Source organism: Gossypium arboreum, chromosome 13 (assembly GCF_025698485.1).
Source record: "Gossypium arboreum isolate Shixiya-1 chromosome 13, ASM2569848v2, whole genome shotgun sequence".
Classification (NCBI taxonomy): Eukaryota; Viridiplantae; Streptophyta; class Magnoliopsida; order Malvales; family Malvaceae; genus Gossypium; species Gossypium arboreum.
This window is the reverse complement of record NC_069082.1, coordinates 119331880-119349495: the sequence shown is the minus strand read 5'-3', so window position 1 is coordinate 119349495 and position 17616 is coordinate 119331880. Positions and strand designations below refer to the sequence as shown.

General features: G+C 31.9%; 1 protein-coding gene across 1 annotated transcript; it reads left to right on the top strand.

The window, feature by feature from the left end:
- The first annotated feature begins 438 nt into the window (after window positions 1–438).
- LOC108462949 (annexin D8-like) lies at window positions 439–1899 on the top strand. The gene is made up of 4 exons (XM_017762865.2): window positions 439–999; window positions 1080–1298; window positions 1389–1478; window positions 1549–1899. The coding sequence occupies exons 1-4, from the start codon at window positions 544–546 to the stop codon at window positions 1753–1755; spliced, it is 972 nt and encodes a 323-aa protein (XP_017618354.1). The 5' UTR covers window positions 439–543; the 3' UTR covers window positions 1756–1899.
- The last annotated feature ends 15717 nt before the right edge of the window (window positions 1900–17616 follow it).

Sequence of the window (17616 nt, the reverse complement as noted above, 5' to 3'; positions counted from 1 at the left end):
TACCTTTTAAAAGTGTTGATACACGGTATCAACGAAAGTGGAGAAAGAGGAGATGTGGTGGTGTCAAGGAAGGCTGGTTCACCCATTCTAAGATTGAGAATTGGAAATGTAAAGGGATTTAGGATGAATGTTTAGTGTATTTAAGACTTTGAGTTGAGAGGAGTTCCCCTACTAAATGATATCTTGAAGTATTTATAAGAGTGATAGCCCAACCGAATCCATAATAGGCGAGGGACTATCTAAGTCCAAATTGTGGTAACAATATAACAAAAAGTTTTATTTAAAAAAAAGTTATCAAATTTATTTAAATTTGACTGCCACCCTCGACCTTAATAGGATTATGATCCAATGATAAAACAAATAACAAAATCTATAATTATGAAAAAAAAAGTGTAAAAAAATAATTATATAAATTCAAATATATCATCCTCCAGAAAAGTAAAGAATCAAAAGATCCCTTGCTTGTACCATAAGTCTTGTATCTTCTACCTTTTTATAAGTCTATGCAGCTGAGAAAACCTGCATTTGAGAACCACCACTTTCATGGCTACCAAAATCCTAGCATCTTCAAGCCATAGTTTCGAGAACGAATGCAAGGAAATTCACGAATCACGGGGAAGATGGAACCACTTGATTCGAGCTTTGGTCACTCGGACTCAGCTCGAATGCAGGGGAATCAGAGAGACTTACAAGGACATGTATGGGGAAGATTTGATAACTCTGCTGCAAAAATCTAGCCTTCGAAATCAGCCTGGTGTTTCCCCCAAAACTTGCGCAGCTTTGTCCCTTTGGATGCTTCATCCTCATGAACGTGACGCCATTGTTGCTCGTGAAGCTCTTCTGCAAGATAATGATTCTAATTATCAGTCTCTGGTGGAAATCTTTGTGGGACGAAAATCAAGTCATATTGCGCTCATTAAACAAGCCTATCTATCGAAATATAAAACGCAGCTGGATCAGGATATCATCAATATCGAGCCTCCCCATCCTTACCAGAAGGTAAGTTTTCTCTTTTCGTGTTCAACACATATCAGAATATGCATACGATAATAGGACATCATCTTTGTTGTTTTTGATAGATTCTGGTTGCATTATCCACATCACACAAGGCACACCAGGCAGATGTCAACCAACATACAGCGAAATGTGATGCGAGGAGGCTTTATGAGACAGGGGAAGGAAGTCCAGGCGCAATTGATGAAGGTACTGTGCTTGAGATTTTCACTAAAAGAAGCATTCCACATCTTAAGCTGACATTTTCTTGCTATAAACACATCTATGGACATGATTACACCAAGGTAAATTTATTCCTTTTTTTGCCTGCTTGCCAATTGCAATCTTCTTAAATCTGTTTTCTATAGTGAACAAAACTTATCGATTCCTTTCAGTCAATCACTGATGTCAATTCTGGGGAGTTTGAAGATGCATTAAAGATGGTTGTTAAATGTATTTGCAACCCATCAAACTATTATGTAAAGGTAATGTAAAAACATTTGAGAATGCGAATCAACCCAAGTAACATACTAATTCCTGCTCGACTGGTTGCAGATTTTGTTTGCAAGCATTAAAGGAATTACAGCAGATAGAGGAGCCATAACACGAGTGATGGTGAGCAGATCGGAGACGGAAATGGATGAAATCCAAAGGGTTTTCAAGGCAAAATATGGAGTTGAATTGAGAGAAACCATATGTGACAGCATTCCCTCTGGGGATTACAGAGACTTCCTTCTTGCTTTAGCTAATAAAACAGTTTAGTCCTACGGAAAAATGTACACATACTTGTATCGAATACGAACTCGTAGCTGACACTTTATGGAGTAAGAATAATTAGTAGATTCTACACAGGGTTGTAGCCTTTGGTGTCATGTAATTAATGAATTTGAATTAGTGAAACTAAAAGCAGTTCCAGCCATTTGTTTAAAAAGCAATTCCTAACCATTAAAAGTGAGAAAAAAAGCTAAAGCATGTTTGTCAGACATCTACTTTAAAACCTTTTTCTATGCATCTTTATGCTGAACTTTACTGCACGTAAAGTTGAAAAAGTGAAAGCTAAAAGTAATGAAATGTGTGGAAAAACATGTAGTTCCATTTTCTACTTCTAATCCAAATGGCTTAAAGTAACTCCGATATTTTATAGTAATTATGGCTGTAGAGTGAAATTTGTACCATACTTTTCAGACCCAAAGCACCATTAGCATGAGAAGGTTCCTTCAAAAGTAGAACTTTTAGTGGCTAATTGCTTAGATTTTATCTTTTATCGATTGAATGGCCCAACATATTCATTTTCTTTCCATTTTGTCCTTAAACACACAACAATTATCATTTCAGTCGGGATGGCCACTTGCAATTTTCAAATTTTAAATTTTATATATAAATTATTATGTATTTTAAATTTAGTGTCTATATTGTATAGCATTCACCTCCTTAGCCAAATTGTATTTTATATAATTTGTCCCTCTTAAGCCATAATGTTATATTTTATATTAACAAAGTATTTTTAATTTTATTTATATAATTTTAATAATAATCAAATATTAATGTATGATGAGCTTTGAAAGACTAAATTTGAAAGCTTAATTTAGATTTTAAAACTAAATTTTAGAATTAATTAATTTAATCCATCCATATTTATGAAAATTTTAGTATAATAATAATTATTTTGGAAATAAAAAATAGAAACGGATTAGAAATATTATAAGGAAAAAGAATGGGACTGACATAGCATGTGAGTTTCTGTTAGAGTGGTTTTGGAGGTGACATGGAATATAAGAAGTAGATTTTTATCTTTTCTTTTTTATTGGTATGAAAAGGTTTTTTGGTAAACAATGAAAACATCATGATGCTGCACCTGCACCCCTTATTTTCACAAGAGGGCAAAGCTCCAGTTGACCAAACGTCAGATTCATTTGACTTTATGTCTTTTACCTTTCCATTATAATTTATAAATGGGTTTTATTTAGTGCGAGGTTTTTTTTTCTAAATATAAGCTAAGGTTTTTAATTTATTATTGTTATTATATAAATATATAATTTTGAGTTTTAAAGTAATTTAATAAATATATAAATTTTCGTATTACGAAGTTTATATGAATTAATCATAAATAAATATTTTCAAAAAAAATCATAAATAGATAGATATATGAATAATGAAAAATAAATTCAAATTTAATTAATAAAATTTAATATATTTTATTATTTTATATGAGATATGATTTTAAGTATTTATTTTGCATACATAATTTAATGTGTTTAACTGTCATTTTTTTATTCTCATCTTACACATAGAGCTGCATTTGAATTAAAACACATATCTTACTATTGATTTTAATTTCACCGTTATTGTAACCAATCTCACTACCAATATTGTTGTAAATTTCACCAAAGTCAATCTTATTACCCATCCAAAAGATGGTCAAATTTTTTATTGTTACACTTCATCAGGATGGCTTCAGCGATTGGGTCCACAAACAGTACATGCAAACTCCCTAAAGGAATTCTTTGTTAGATCCCCTCGACATATCAAAGCCCAACTACCATGTCCCATCCGAGGTGGCCCGAGACATATCATAGCGTCGTTCTACCTAGGCCTATTGCACCATACCACTTGATCACTCGCTCCTAATGGACCAATAGTAATCCAACTTGAGTCAAAGGCTTAAGTCCTTGAGTCAAAGGCAAAGAACATATATATCCTCTTCGACTATCTCACTCCAAAAATTCCTTTTCCTTCTTGTCTTTTACTTCATTCATCCTATCTAACGACTCTCTAACTTGTCTTAAATAGGTGAATCCACTCATCTCAACCACCTACTTCTTCATGTATCAACAATTATTAAACTAAAATGCTCAAGAAGATAAAATATGTCAAAAACTAAACAACAAAATTGGAAGGAAAATGAATTAATTTAGGTATTGCTCCAATACTTTTACTGTATTTTCTATTTTTACTGATTATTTTTAACATATTGAAAAATAATATAAATATAATACTATTATGAATATCTTATTAAGTGGATGTCCATCATGATCAAGATAAAATTTTAATATACTTTAAATTCTAATAGTTATTAGAATTATATCTCTACTTCTTTTATACTTCTTATGATCTCTAACTCTTATATACTTCTTATGCCTATAAATAGAGACTACGATGAAGCATTATGATCATCCCTTTTGATTAATAAAGTACATTCTCTATTGCTTTCATATTTTCTTTGTTCTTTATTCTCTCCATCTCTCTTTATTTTATAACACGTTATCAGCACGATGATTCTCTATTTTTTTTTTCAAAATCTTTCGAAGTTGTCCCACAAATCAAATTACTTTTCACCTTAAACTTTTACATTTACAATTTCATCTTCAGGATGTTGAAAGATTCAATCTCAGAATGGATTATGTCAAGGTGATGACGATGATGTTAAAGATTTTCAGGTATATTTTATTATATTTTATTTATTATATCATGTTTATTATAATTGGAGACTAATCATGACAACATGGATAGATAGATTTTAATTTAAAATCCACGCATGTTTGTGATGGTGATTATGAAATAAAGAATCTATTGGGACGTTTATAAGTTCATCCTAGTAAATCTATTGCATTCCCTGAAGTGAATGTAACCATAAAGAAAATAAAATATATAATTATGGACCACCAAAAGTGGGAACATAGTAATAAATAAGAGAACAATAAAAGTTCTCAAGATAACTCTTCAAAGGGTAAAAATACCTTATGTTATCAATGTGATATGAAAGATTATTGGCCGCATATGTGCCATATGCCTAAATATTTTGTTTCTGTTAATATTCTTTGAGGAATGATATGAGAATGCAGTAACAAATTCTATCATTATAGATAGAAAGTATTTAACTTATTTGGTATTAAAACAAACAAATATTACTCTAATATTTGGTAGTATAAAATTAGTCGTAAGTTCTAGAAGAGCTAATATATTAATATATTGTGATGGGTTAATCCATTGGTTATTTATATTGGATCTTATATTGAGATTATGAATGAGGAAAATATTATATTTCATATGAATCACTATTGCTATAAATATCTATTTTAAAAGGATGAAAAGAGAGGATTGAGTTAATAATTTATATTTATTTTATAACCTTTGTGATCTTCTTTTGCCATCATCTCCATTAAGGGGTTGGAAGCAAAATATTTGACTGTGAAAGATCTATTTATGAGCAATAAAATATGATAATTTTATGTAAAGCTCGTTATGGTTGGATGCTCTTGAAGTTGCGAATTTTTTTTTTAGATATTTGAAGATTTCGGCATATTCCTAAAGTAAATATTACATATAATTGTTTGAAAATTATATTTACTTATTGACTTAGTGGCATTATAGACTTCACATTAATTTAGACATTTCTAATAGTAAATGTCAAAATAGTATTTATATGTGGATACAAAATAAAAAGAATGACAATAAAATTATCAATTGTCAAAATTTATATTTACATTATTAGTACAATTGAAAAACATGTTGAAGTAAACCGAAGTTTACTACTACAAATATATTTACTATTTAGCGGCTAGTTAGACCATTTTGAATCATATATGATGTGAAAATTAATTGAGAATTTATATAGACATTCATTAAAGAATCAGAAGATTCTTTAATTTAAAAAAAAATTCTCATTTTTTTTCTGTTCTCAATGAAAATTGATTCTTAAAAACTCACTAGCTAAAGTTGAGATTTAATGTCTTGAATTTCTGAAATGAATATGGACCCATTCATCCACCATGTGGATGGTTTTAACATTATCTAATTTTGGCAGATGCATCTACAAAATAATCACATATGTGTTATCAATTTGTAACCTGTCATTTGCAAGATTTCTTGTTTAAATAATTAATTTCAGATCATGTAATTAATACAATTCATCTTGCTAATATTGATGAGTTTATGTCTCAGTCTTTTATTGGTTGAGTTTGAAAAACTTTTGTAAAAGTTTGCGCATAATGGTTTAGAGAAATTATGTATTAAACACCTCTGATTAATGTCTAAACCATTACTTATGAGAACTAAACTTTCTATTTCAACATGAGATTATGCTGATTTACGTGTTGTACGCATCAAGCCAATAAGTTATAAATACTCTCCATTACAATTGGTTTTTGATCAAAAGTAAAATATTTCTCATCTTTGAATTTTTGTATGTGCGTATATGTTCCAATTACTCCACCATAACGCACAAAGATGAGTGAATCCTCAAAGAAAGTTGAGAATATATATTAATTACAAGTTTCTTTGTATTATTAGATGTTTTGAATACAATGGAGATTCAATTATGACATTATTTGTGATTATAATTTTGATTCGATAGTTTTCCCAACATTAGGGGGAGAGAAATAATAACTTGTAATAAGTGAGGGGAGAGTAATTTGAACCAGAAGTTCAACAATGATAATTCATTACAAGTTAACTATCAGATGTATTTACAAAATTAATGAGAATAACCAAGTTAATATTTTAATTTTAACCAAAAGTCGCAGTGGGACAATCAGGTAGAATAAATAATAGTTTGATCGGTTCCAAGGATGAAAATTCTTTTAGATGGTCATATAGTGGAGGCGTGTAACACCCTGAAAATTTCTATAGTAAGATATTATTCTTAATATAGTAAAATAAGGAAATAAAGTGACAAGAAGAGGAAAAATTGAGTTATGTCACTGGGAAGTAGATTATGACATACTGATTCAAGAAAGGACTAAATTGTAAAAGTGAGAAAAGTTTTGTGGCCCAAGAGTAAATACTCAAAATTTGAGGGATTAAAGTGTAAATATGAAAAGTTGAAGGACTAATAGTGAAAATATTTTAAGGGTGGAATGATCTAGAAACCAAGGAAAATTGATGAATTAGGACCAAATTGAATAGGCGAAGAATTATGAAGGACTAAATTGTAATTTTACCAAATTAAGTGATGACTCAAGAATGGAATTTTAAAAGATCACAAGGGCAAAATGGTCAATTGGAAGAGAGAGAAATCTAGAGACAATGATGATGTTGGAGATATTTTAGATAAATTAAATAAATAAATATTAATTTATTAATACTTTAAATTAATTTTTAAATGATATTTTATTATTTTATTATTATTTTATTTAATATATATATTAAGGAAAGAAAGAGGTGGGGGATCACCTTCTCATGCAACTAATGTGAGAAGATGAAGAAGAAAGAAAGTTTTTCCTTTTCTTACAATTTGGTCCTTCCACAAAAAAATTACCATTTTCACCTAGAAATCAAAAGAATTTCCATAGCCATCAAGAGAGAAAGATGACCAGAATACTATGGGGAGTTAGAATATCAAGTTAGATTCAAGAAATAGAAGCTGGAGGAGAGAGAAAATCAAGTTAAAGATTGAAATCAATGGAACAAGGTAAGAACATTAAGATTTCAATATATTTTTAAGATTATTATTATTGAAAAAGCATGGAATTGATGTTAATGTAGAGTTTTATTATATATGGTATTATGTTCTTGATATGTCAGTGAAGATAAAATAAGAGAAAGTAATGAGAAATAGTGTAGAGAAAGAAAATAAGGGTATTATAAACATGGTAAATAGACATCTTGTACTAAAACAGTTTTGGACAGCAGCAGTAGGCTAAATTTGAAAAATGACCATAAATTGTGAAAATCTAATTAGAGTATGAAAAAAATATGGAATTAAATCTTACTAAGTCTAGTTTCTTATAGAAGAAACAGTGTAGGCAATGGAATTGTGAATCATGAGATATAATAAATTTTGTGAGACAAGGTCAGATTGATTTTGGGTTCCCCTATTCTGAATTTGGAAAATCATAAAAAAATTGGAGAAAAATAATTAGGTTCTTAAAGTTATATGTTTAAAATCCTGAATGAGTCTGTTTTTAATAAAAATAAATGATAACATTATCCGAATCCTGTACAATGAGATAATTAATTTTTAGTAAAGAAGGGTCAGAACAGTCGGACAGCAGAATAAGGGTGACTTCAAAGAATAAACTGTACTTATTGGCTAAACCAAAAATTCTGAAAATTTTATGGTAAGAAAACATGTAAGTCTAGTTTCATGGAAAAATATTTGATCTTAATTTCTAGTTCTGTAGCTCAAGATATAAATAATTTAGTGATTATGATGCAAATGGACAATTTTGAATATACATATAAGTAAATAGTGAAATTATTGATAATGTTACTTGTAGCATGTTATATAAATTTAGGATGTGGATAGAGAGGAGGAGGAGGAGGAAAATATGTACAAATATTCAGTTAGCATGGGTAATTTGTATGTTTTAGGCTCAGGGACTAAATTGAATAAAAGTAAAACTTTATGGGTAATTTTGTAAAAATGTTAGAAACGACCAATTTGCATGAAATGGATTATTTTATTACTTAAATTACAAAATTGAATGAAATTATTAATTTAGCTCAAGATCGAGGAAAAAAATGTTTTAAGGATTAAATTGAAAAGTGTTGAAAATATGGAAAATTCTGCTATTTGATAGAATTCATGAGTCATCAATTTGTATGAGAATAACTGCTGGAAATAAGGATTAAATTGCAAGAATTTTATTTTTTTAGCCTAAGAATGAAATCATCATTAATTAAAAGTTTAGGGGTAAAATGGTAATTTTGTTTAGAGCATTAATTAAATGTATTAGAACATGAAATAAATGAAAATGACGATCAAATTTATTTATAAAGATCCGGATGACTCGAATACGAGACTTGAACATGGAAAAGAAAAGATATCGGATTAATGAAATTATAGACATGAACAAGCAATGAGGTAAGTTAGTGTAACTTAAATTGTATTTTTAAATGCATGAAATATCGATATAATGAATCACCTGATTTATGTTTATGGAGAAATGGCAAGAGAATGATATTTATCATGACATGTAAATATATGATTATCTCTAATACGTTGATACAAAGAAATTAAGTAAATTCAGACGAGTAATAAATTCAAGTAAAATATATCGAGAAAAATAAGTACGTTAAAGGACAATATGTTTGATTTTAATTAGTTCCAAATATGAACGTTAGATGAAATGAAATATCTGATAAATAAATTGGTAACTCCGGTAATGCTCCTAATTCTATTCCGGTGACGAATTCGAGTTAGGGGCGTTACATTTAGTGGTATCAGAGCTAAGGTTTAGTCGGTTCTAGGACCAAATGTAGCACATGTGAAATGTGAAGCCTAGAAATACATTACATAACCTGTGATAGTGTGATATCTTCTGACTCTGATGAGATTTGTTTTACTTAAAGATAGAGATGTTTCCCAACCGAGCTAATTCAGATAATGTTGAAAGCGATACTCAAGTATATGAGTAAAAGATGATTATGATGAGTCCGAACTCATAAAGGTATGAATAAATGTCATATTTAAATTTATGTGTATAGTAAGTAAAATTTTAAGGAAAGTATCAATATTGAATTGAATGAAATTGAGATAAATATTTGATAGTATGTTGTTGGAAAGTGAAATTTGAAATGAATTGTTTTATTATTTAAATTAATAAATTGAATGAAATTATCAATTTAGATAAATATCGAGTGGAATATAGAGAAAATTAAAAAATTTCTAAAATGCCCCTAAATTTTGGTATTTCTGCAATTTAGCCAGGTAAGTTTATATGATTGAACTTTCATGATTATTTGCTAAATTATGACTAATATAATGTATTATTTCATATGTTTGCTACTGAATTATGAATATTGTTAAATTATGGAAATCGGATCAAAAGTTCAAATGGAGTAGAACGATGAATTGAGTATGACCATTCAGTGATCAGTGATGAATTGACAGATAAGACCATGGCTAGGCCATGACAATATATGTGTAAGACCATAGCTAGCCTATGGCATCCTGATGATAAGACCATATCTGGGATATTACACCACGAGTGTAAGACCATGGCTAGGCCATGGCAATACACGTGTAAGACCATAGTTGGACTATGGCATCATACCAGAAATGAGTAAGACCATAGCTGAAAGACGCTATGGCATCACGATTCAGACGAGTAAGGCCATAGCTGAAAGACGCTATGGCATCGCGATTCAAATGTGTAAGACCATGATTGAAAGATACCATGGCAACATGATATGAAATGTATAAGACCATGGTTGAAAGATATCATGGCAACGTGACATGAAATGAATAGGACCATGGTTTAAAGATACCATGGCAACGTGACATGAAAGGAATAAGACCATGGTTGAAAGATACCATGGCAACGTGACATGAAATGAATAAGACCATGGTTGAAAGATACCATGGCAATGTGACATGAAATGAATAAGACCATGGTTGAAAGATACCATGGTAACATGACGGGGAAATGAATAAGACCATAGTTGAAAGACGCTATGGCATCATGTTGAAGATAAATAAGATCGTGGATGAGAGATGCCAAGACATTTGTTGAACAACTAATATTCAGGTAATATGTACCAGATGAAAAATGTAATGGCCCAAATTTTAGTGATATCAGAACAGTGATTCGAGATCACTAAATCTGACATGTGAGTTTAGATATTAGTAAGTAAATGCTAAGTGTGGTTTTAGGAATAATTTTTAATTAGTGAAATTATGAATTAAAAGAAATTTGTAGATTAAATGAGATAAAAATGAGGTATCGAGACCTCAAATTCATAAACCGAGCCATAAATATTTTTAGAAATATTTATGGAGTGTTAATAAGTTAGAATTAAAGTTTCGTCATGAAATTTTAAGGTTTCGGTAGTCAATCAGGTAAAAAGGACTAAATTGAATTAAGTGCAAAATTATGAAATGTGATTAAATAGCTCTAGTAATAATTAAAGGAGGACTAAATAGGTGGGTTGGACGGCAGATGTGTGTGGAAAAATAAAAATCAAGTGTGAACAAGGGGCAAAATTGCAATTGGGTAAATATTAAATTGTAAAATATGATATATTAGGTAAAAATCTAGAGTTTTCTTCAATTTTCTTCATCTTCTCCAGCAAAAACACCATTGAAGGGTTCTTTTAAGCTGGTCTCTCATATTTCTATTACATGTAAGCTCAATTCTTGATTATTTATTGTGATTTTTGTGATTTTGAGACTTTTACAACTAGGTCCTAATATCTAATTTAATAGTTTTTGTTTTTATGAATATTTTAGAAAGTTACCATGAGTAGGTGCTGAACATTTATGATGATTTATCGTGGAATTAAGGATTTAATTTCATTATATGATGATTTTATGAAGAGATTTACATAGAAATTTATTTTAGGACCTAATTGTGAAAGTTGTTGAAATTGGGGTTTTGTGTTGAAGCTTGGAATGTCAAAGGCTGTAAAGTAGTTTGTAGTGTTTAGATAAAATGATATTTGAAAATAATTAGTTTAATTGATGAATGAATTGAGTAGGGACTAAATTGTAAAAAATTGAAAAGTTTGGGGAAATTGTGTAATTTTGAAAATTGAAGGGCATAAATTGTGAAATAGAATGGAATTGAAATAGATGCTAATGAAGGAATGATTTTATAATTATAGCAAGAAAACGAAGTGAATCGTGGAAAAGAGAAAATTCAAGAATAGTCCCTGAATTTTTATGACTTTTGCAAATTAGTCCAGGTAAGTTCATATGGCAAAGTTCAATGTTTGATATGAAAATCTTATGATTGTTAAAGTATTTTATTGTAGATGAATATTATCAAATTGTATTAACTAATGAATAATGTGTAACTAAAAGAACAAATTAGTTGGAACAACTAATGAATAATGTGTAACTAAAAGAACAAATTAGTTGGAACAATGATTTGAGTGCTTCCAATTTATGATTACAATGAATTGATGGAAAAGATATGATATATGATTCCGCGTAAGACCATAGCCGGGCTATGGCATCGGTACCATGTGATTTGTATTCCCGTATAAGACCATAGCTGGGCTATGGCATCGGTGTGATGTGATAATGTGATTCCGTATAAGACCATATCTGGTATATGGCATCGGTATGATATGTGATCCGTGTAAGACCATGGCAGGGCTATGGCTTCGATGTGTGATGTGTGACAATGTGAAAGTCCATAGTTTACTATGGCAATGTGATAATGAAGCTCTCAATTCCATTATTGTTCCCTAATTTGACAATGGAAATAAATAAGAAATGGGGCCAAAAGAATTAGGTTCGTGAATTGCATCATGAAAATTATTTAATGAGTTTATTAATGAAGTTGTGAATTGCAGGATGAAATAGTTTAACTAATACATATATAATTGTGTATAGTGTTCGGTAAGATTTGTGTTATTATGCCTATGAGCTTACTAAGCTTCTATAAGCTTACTTGTGTACGTGATTTGTTTTGTAGATTGATTATATACATACGGAGGATCAGATCTACATCAAGGGTCACACTATCCAGATTTACTCCTGTAGATTTTGTTAAACAACTTTTTAGTTTATATGGCATGTATAGGATTTGATTTAGTAATGCAATTATAGGAAAAATTAAGTATGCAAACTATGTTGAATGTGATGTTTTGTGATTAGAAAATGAAATATACATGTTTTGGTTTGAGATAATTGTTTGGTTGGATTCTATTAGTGTTTATATTTAGGTACAAAAAAAGGGATAAAAAGAATGATATTTGATTAAGATACAGAAGTAAATGTTTTGGGCATGAATAGGGTGTGTTTAGTATATGTAAATAATTTTAAAATGGTCAAAAATTATGTTTTCACATGGCCAAATTACATGGACGTGTGCCCAGGCCGTGTGGAAAAGTCAGAATCTGCACATAGGCTGGCCACACGGGCATGTTCCAGGCCACACAGGCATGTTCCAGGCCACACGGGCGTGTGCCCCTATCTTCAAGGAAAATTTTCCAAAGTTCCCGATTTAGTTTCAAATCACTTCTAAAACATATATAGGGCCCCGTAGGCCCATATTAAGGACTTTAAGATGAAATTTGATAAGAATTGATCTGAAATGTAAAGTTTATGACTCGGTTTTGTATAAATGTTAGTGTATAAGTCCGGTAATGCCTCGTAGCCCTATTCCGGTGACGGCTTGGTGTTAGGGGGTATTACATTTATTGGTATCAGAGCTTCAGTTTAGCTAATTCTTGGAATGTGTATGATGTGAAAAGTGTCTAGAATTACATGCCATATAAATCTGTGATAGTTTGATGTGTATGATTCGACCTAATCCTTGTTTTTATTATAGATTATCTTCGATTTGAAAAGATGTCAAATAGACCAAAACAAACTGAACAAGAAGAAGTTAATAGCAGAGTACAAACCTCTGAATAAGGAACAAGTAGTGAAGTTCCAATTTTATTGATGCGAGAACAAGAACTCAAAAATATGATTTATGGATTCATGAATCAGTGGTATAATGAGAATGTGCGAGAAAGAAATCAGACTCAGCAACCTCTTCCCCCTATTTCAACATCGGTACTACCCTCGGTTGCTCCTCCACCTTCTCCGACAACTGAATCTGGTAAACATTTTCCATTTGAAAAGCTTAGAAAACATGGGGCCGAAGAATTTCGGGGAAGAATAGATGATGACCCCGTCAAAGTTGAGTGTTGGCTACAAAGTATAATGAGGGTGTTTAAGCAAATGGCGTGCTCACCAGATGATTACTTAGTATGTGCTGTGTCATTACTGAAAGAAGAAGCTTATAACTGGTGGGGAACAATAGAAGCTGTAGTACCGGCTGAGAAGATCACTTGGGAATTTTTCCAAAATGAATTTAAGAATAAATACGTCGGTAAAAGATATCTGGATAAGAAGAAAAGAGAATTTCTTGACTTGCGATAAGGAAACAAGTCAGTGGCTGAATATGAAAGAGAATTTGTTTATCTGAGTAAATATGCTCGAGATATCGTACCCACTGAGGAAGAAATGTGTATCAGATTCGAAAAAAGGCTTAATAATGAGATTAGAATGATGATAGGGGGCACTGAGATACGGGAATTTGTTGTTTGATCAGATCGTGCTCAGAAACTTGAAGAAGTATATAATAGAAAGATGCAACGAGATAAAAGAAGTAAAGAATCTTTTAAAAGAAGTGCATCTAAGTCATTTTCAGCTTTACCAATGAAGAAAACTAAAAAGGAATTTAGTCGAGCCACTTCAGCACCGAAAAGATCGGGAAAGAGTAGACCAAGACAATCTGATTATAGGGCATCTGACAGATGCTGTTAGCATGGGTAGTGTACAAAATACCCAAAGGCCTAAGTGCCAACATTGTGGAAGAAGTCACCTCGGTAAATATAGAAGTAATTTGGGGGCTTGTTATAAATGTGGAGCTATAGATAACTTTATTCGTGATTGTCCCCAATTACAAGTAGAAGAAGTGAAACAGAAGAAGAAACAGAAAACTCCTCCTCAAAAAGGAAGACGCTCTGGTCAGAGCAGTGCTACTGGGGCTACTCGTTCTGGTATGAAGGATACTGCTAGTCGATTAGAAGTTAGGACCCCTGCTCGTACTTATGCCATTCGAGCAAGAGAAGAAGCAACAGCTCCAGATGTAATTGCTGGTACTTTCTATCTTTATGATGTTCTTGTGTATGCTTTAATAGACCCTAGGTCTACTCATTCATATATTTGTACTATGTTAGCATCTGAAAAGAATCTATTTGTTGAGGTTACTGATTATGATGTACAAGCTACAAATCCGTTAGGTCAAAGTGTGGTAGTTAATTTAATATGCCATAACTATCCACTAAAAGTTAAGGGCCGTGATTTCCCCGCTGATTTGATGCTGCTACCCTTTCAAGAATTTGACATTATCTTGGGAATGGACTGGTTAATGAAACATGATGCGGTAGTGAATTGTCAAGAAAAATGAATTAGTTTGAAATGTCAGACGGGAGATACTATTTTGGTTGAGTCTGGAAATTTGGATGATACGGTTAGAATAATTTCATCTATGTCTGCTCAGAAATTGTTGCGTCAAGGAAATGAGGTTTATTTAGCCTATATTCTTGATGCTCGGAGTTTTGAATCAAATTTAGAACAATTATCTGTTGTGAATGAATTCAGGGATGTATTTTCTGAGGAATTACCATGTTTACCACCCGATAGCGAGGTTGAGTTTGTGATAGATGTGCTTCCGGGAACAGCTCCTATATCAATGACACAGTATAGAATGGCTCTAGCTAAATTAAAAGAATTGAAGACACAGTTGCAAGAGTTGTTGGACAAAGGGTTTATCAGACCGAGTATGTCGCCATGGGGTGCACCTATCTTATTTGTGAAAAAAAAGACGGTTCATTGAGGCTGTGTATAGATTACAGACAGTTGAATAAGGTAACGATTAAAAATAAATATCCTTTGCTTCGTATTGATGATTTATTCGATCAGCTTAAGGATGTCAAGGTGTTTTCAAAATAGATCTCGGATCCGGTATTATCGCTAAAGGTAAAGGAATGTAATGTACCGAAAACAGCATTTAGAACTCGGTATGGTCACTATGAATTTTTAGTCATGCCATTCGGTTTGACAAATGCTCCTGCTGCTTTTATGGATTTAATGAATCAAATTTTTCAGTCTTACTTGGATAGATTTGTGATTGTGTTTATTGACGATATACTGATCTATTCAAGGACAGAATCTGAGCATGCTCAGCACTTGAGAATTGTACTACAAATTTTAAGGGAAAAACAGTTATATGCAAAATTCAGTAAATGTGAATTTTGGCTTCATGGAGTGGGATTCTTGGGTCACATTGTGTCTGCTGATGGTATACGAGTAAGGTGTCAGCGGTGATTAATTGGAAAACTCCAAAGAATATTACGGAAGTGCGAAGTTTTCTTGGGTTAGCTAGTTACTACCGTCGATTTGTGAAGGATTTTTCAATGATTGCTTTGCCGATGACCCGGTTATTACAGAAGAATGTTGAATTTGTATGGTCGGAAGAATGCCAACGAAGTTTTGATCAGTTAAAGAAAAGGTTGACAGAGGCCCCAGTGTTAACTCAGCCTGAATCAGGTGTGCCGTATGTAGTATATAGTGATGCTTCTCTGAATGGTTTAGGTTGTGTACTGATGCAGTCAGGAAAAGCTGTAGCATATGCTTCTCGACAGTTGAAACCACATGAGAGAAACTACCCTACACATGATCTTGAGCTAGCTGCTGTAGTATTTATTCTAAAAATTTAGAGACACTACCTATATGGGGAGAAATGTTATGTGTATACAGACCATAAAAGTTTGAAATATTTAATGTCACAGAAAGAGCTGAACTTGAGACAGAGGCGATGGTTAGAGCTATTGAAAGATTACGATCTTGTCATTGATTATCATCCGGGTAAGACAAATGTAGTTGCAGATGCACTTAGTCGGAAATCGTCATTATTTGCTCTTCGGGTGTTAAATGCTCATATGTCTGTTAATGAAGATGGTTCTGTGTTAGCCAAATTAAAGGCAAAACTAGTATTCTTTCAATGAATTCGAGAGTTGCAAGATGAAAATCTGAAGTTGGTGCTGAAATGACAAATGGTTCAAGACAACATGAACTTAGAGTACTCTATTGATAATGGTGGTATGTTATACTACCACAATAGAATTTGTGTTCCGAATAATCTAGAATTAAAAAATGATATCTTATCAGAAGCTCATAATAGTATGTACTCGATTCATCCGGGTAGTACAAAGATATATTGTGATTTGAAGAAAATGTATTGGTGGCCTAGTATGAAAAGGGAAATTTGTGAATTTGTGGCAAAGTGTTTGATCTGTCAGTAGGTAAAAGCCGAACATCAAGTACCCACGGGTTTGTTACAACCTGTAATGATTCCAGAATGGAAGTGGGAACATGTGACGATGGATTTTGTATCTGGGTTGCCAGTGACTCCGAAGAAGAAAGATTCGATTTGGGTGATAGTAGACATATTAACTAAGTCGGTGCATTTTATTCCAGTCAGAATAGATTTTTCGCTTGAAAAATTAGCAGAATTATATGTGTCAGAAATTGTGAGATTACATGGGGTGCCGACATCAATCATTTCAGATCGAGATCCGAGGTTTACTTCGAGATTTTGGAGTAAACTACAGGAAGCTTTAGGTACCAAATTAAAATTTAGTACAGCTTTTCATCCTCAAACTGACGGGCAATCAGAACGAGTGATTCAAATTTTGGATGATATGTTGAGGTGTTGTATACTCGAGTTCAGTGGTAACTGGGAAAGGTATTTACCTTTAGCTGAATTTGCTTATAATAATAGTTATCAAGCTAGTATCAAAATGGCACCGTTTGAAGCTTTGTATGGAAGAAAATGTAAAACTTCATTGTATTCTTCAGAATTAAGTGAATCGAAATTAGTAGGAGTGGATTTAATTCAAGAAACTGAAGAAAAAAGTTTGGATTATTCGAGAAAGTTTGAAAGCTGCTTCCAATTGTCAGAAGTCCTATGCGGATTTGAAAAGAAGAGATATAGAGTTCAATGTGGGTGATCGTGTGTTCTTGAAAGTTTCTCCGTGGAAGAAAATTCTATGGTTTGGTAGAAAGGGAAAACTTAGTCCACGATTTATTGGGCCGTATGAAATTATTGAAAAGATTAGTCCAGTAGCTTATAGATTAGCCTTGCCTCTAGAACTTGAGAAAATTCTTAATGTATT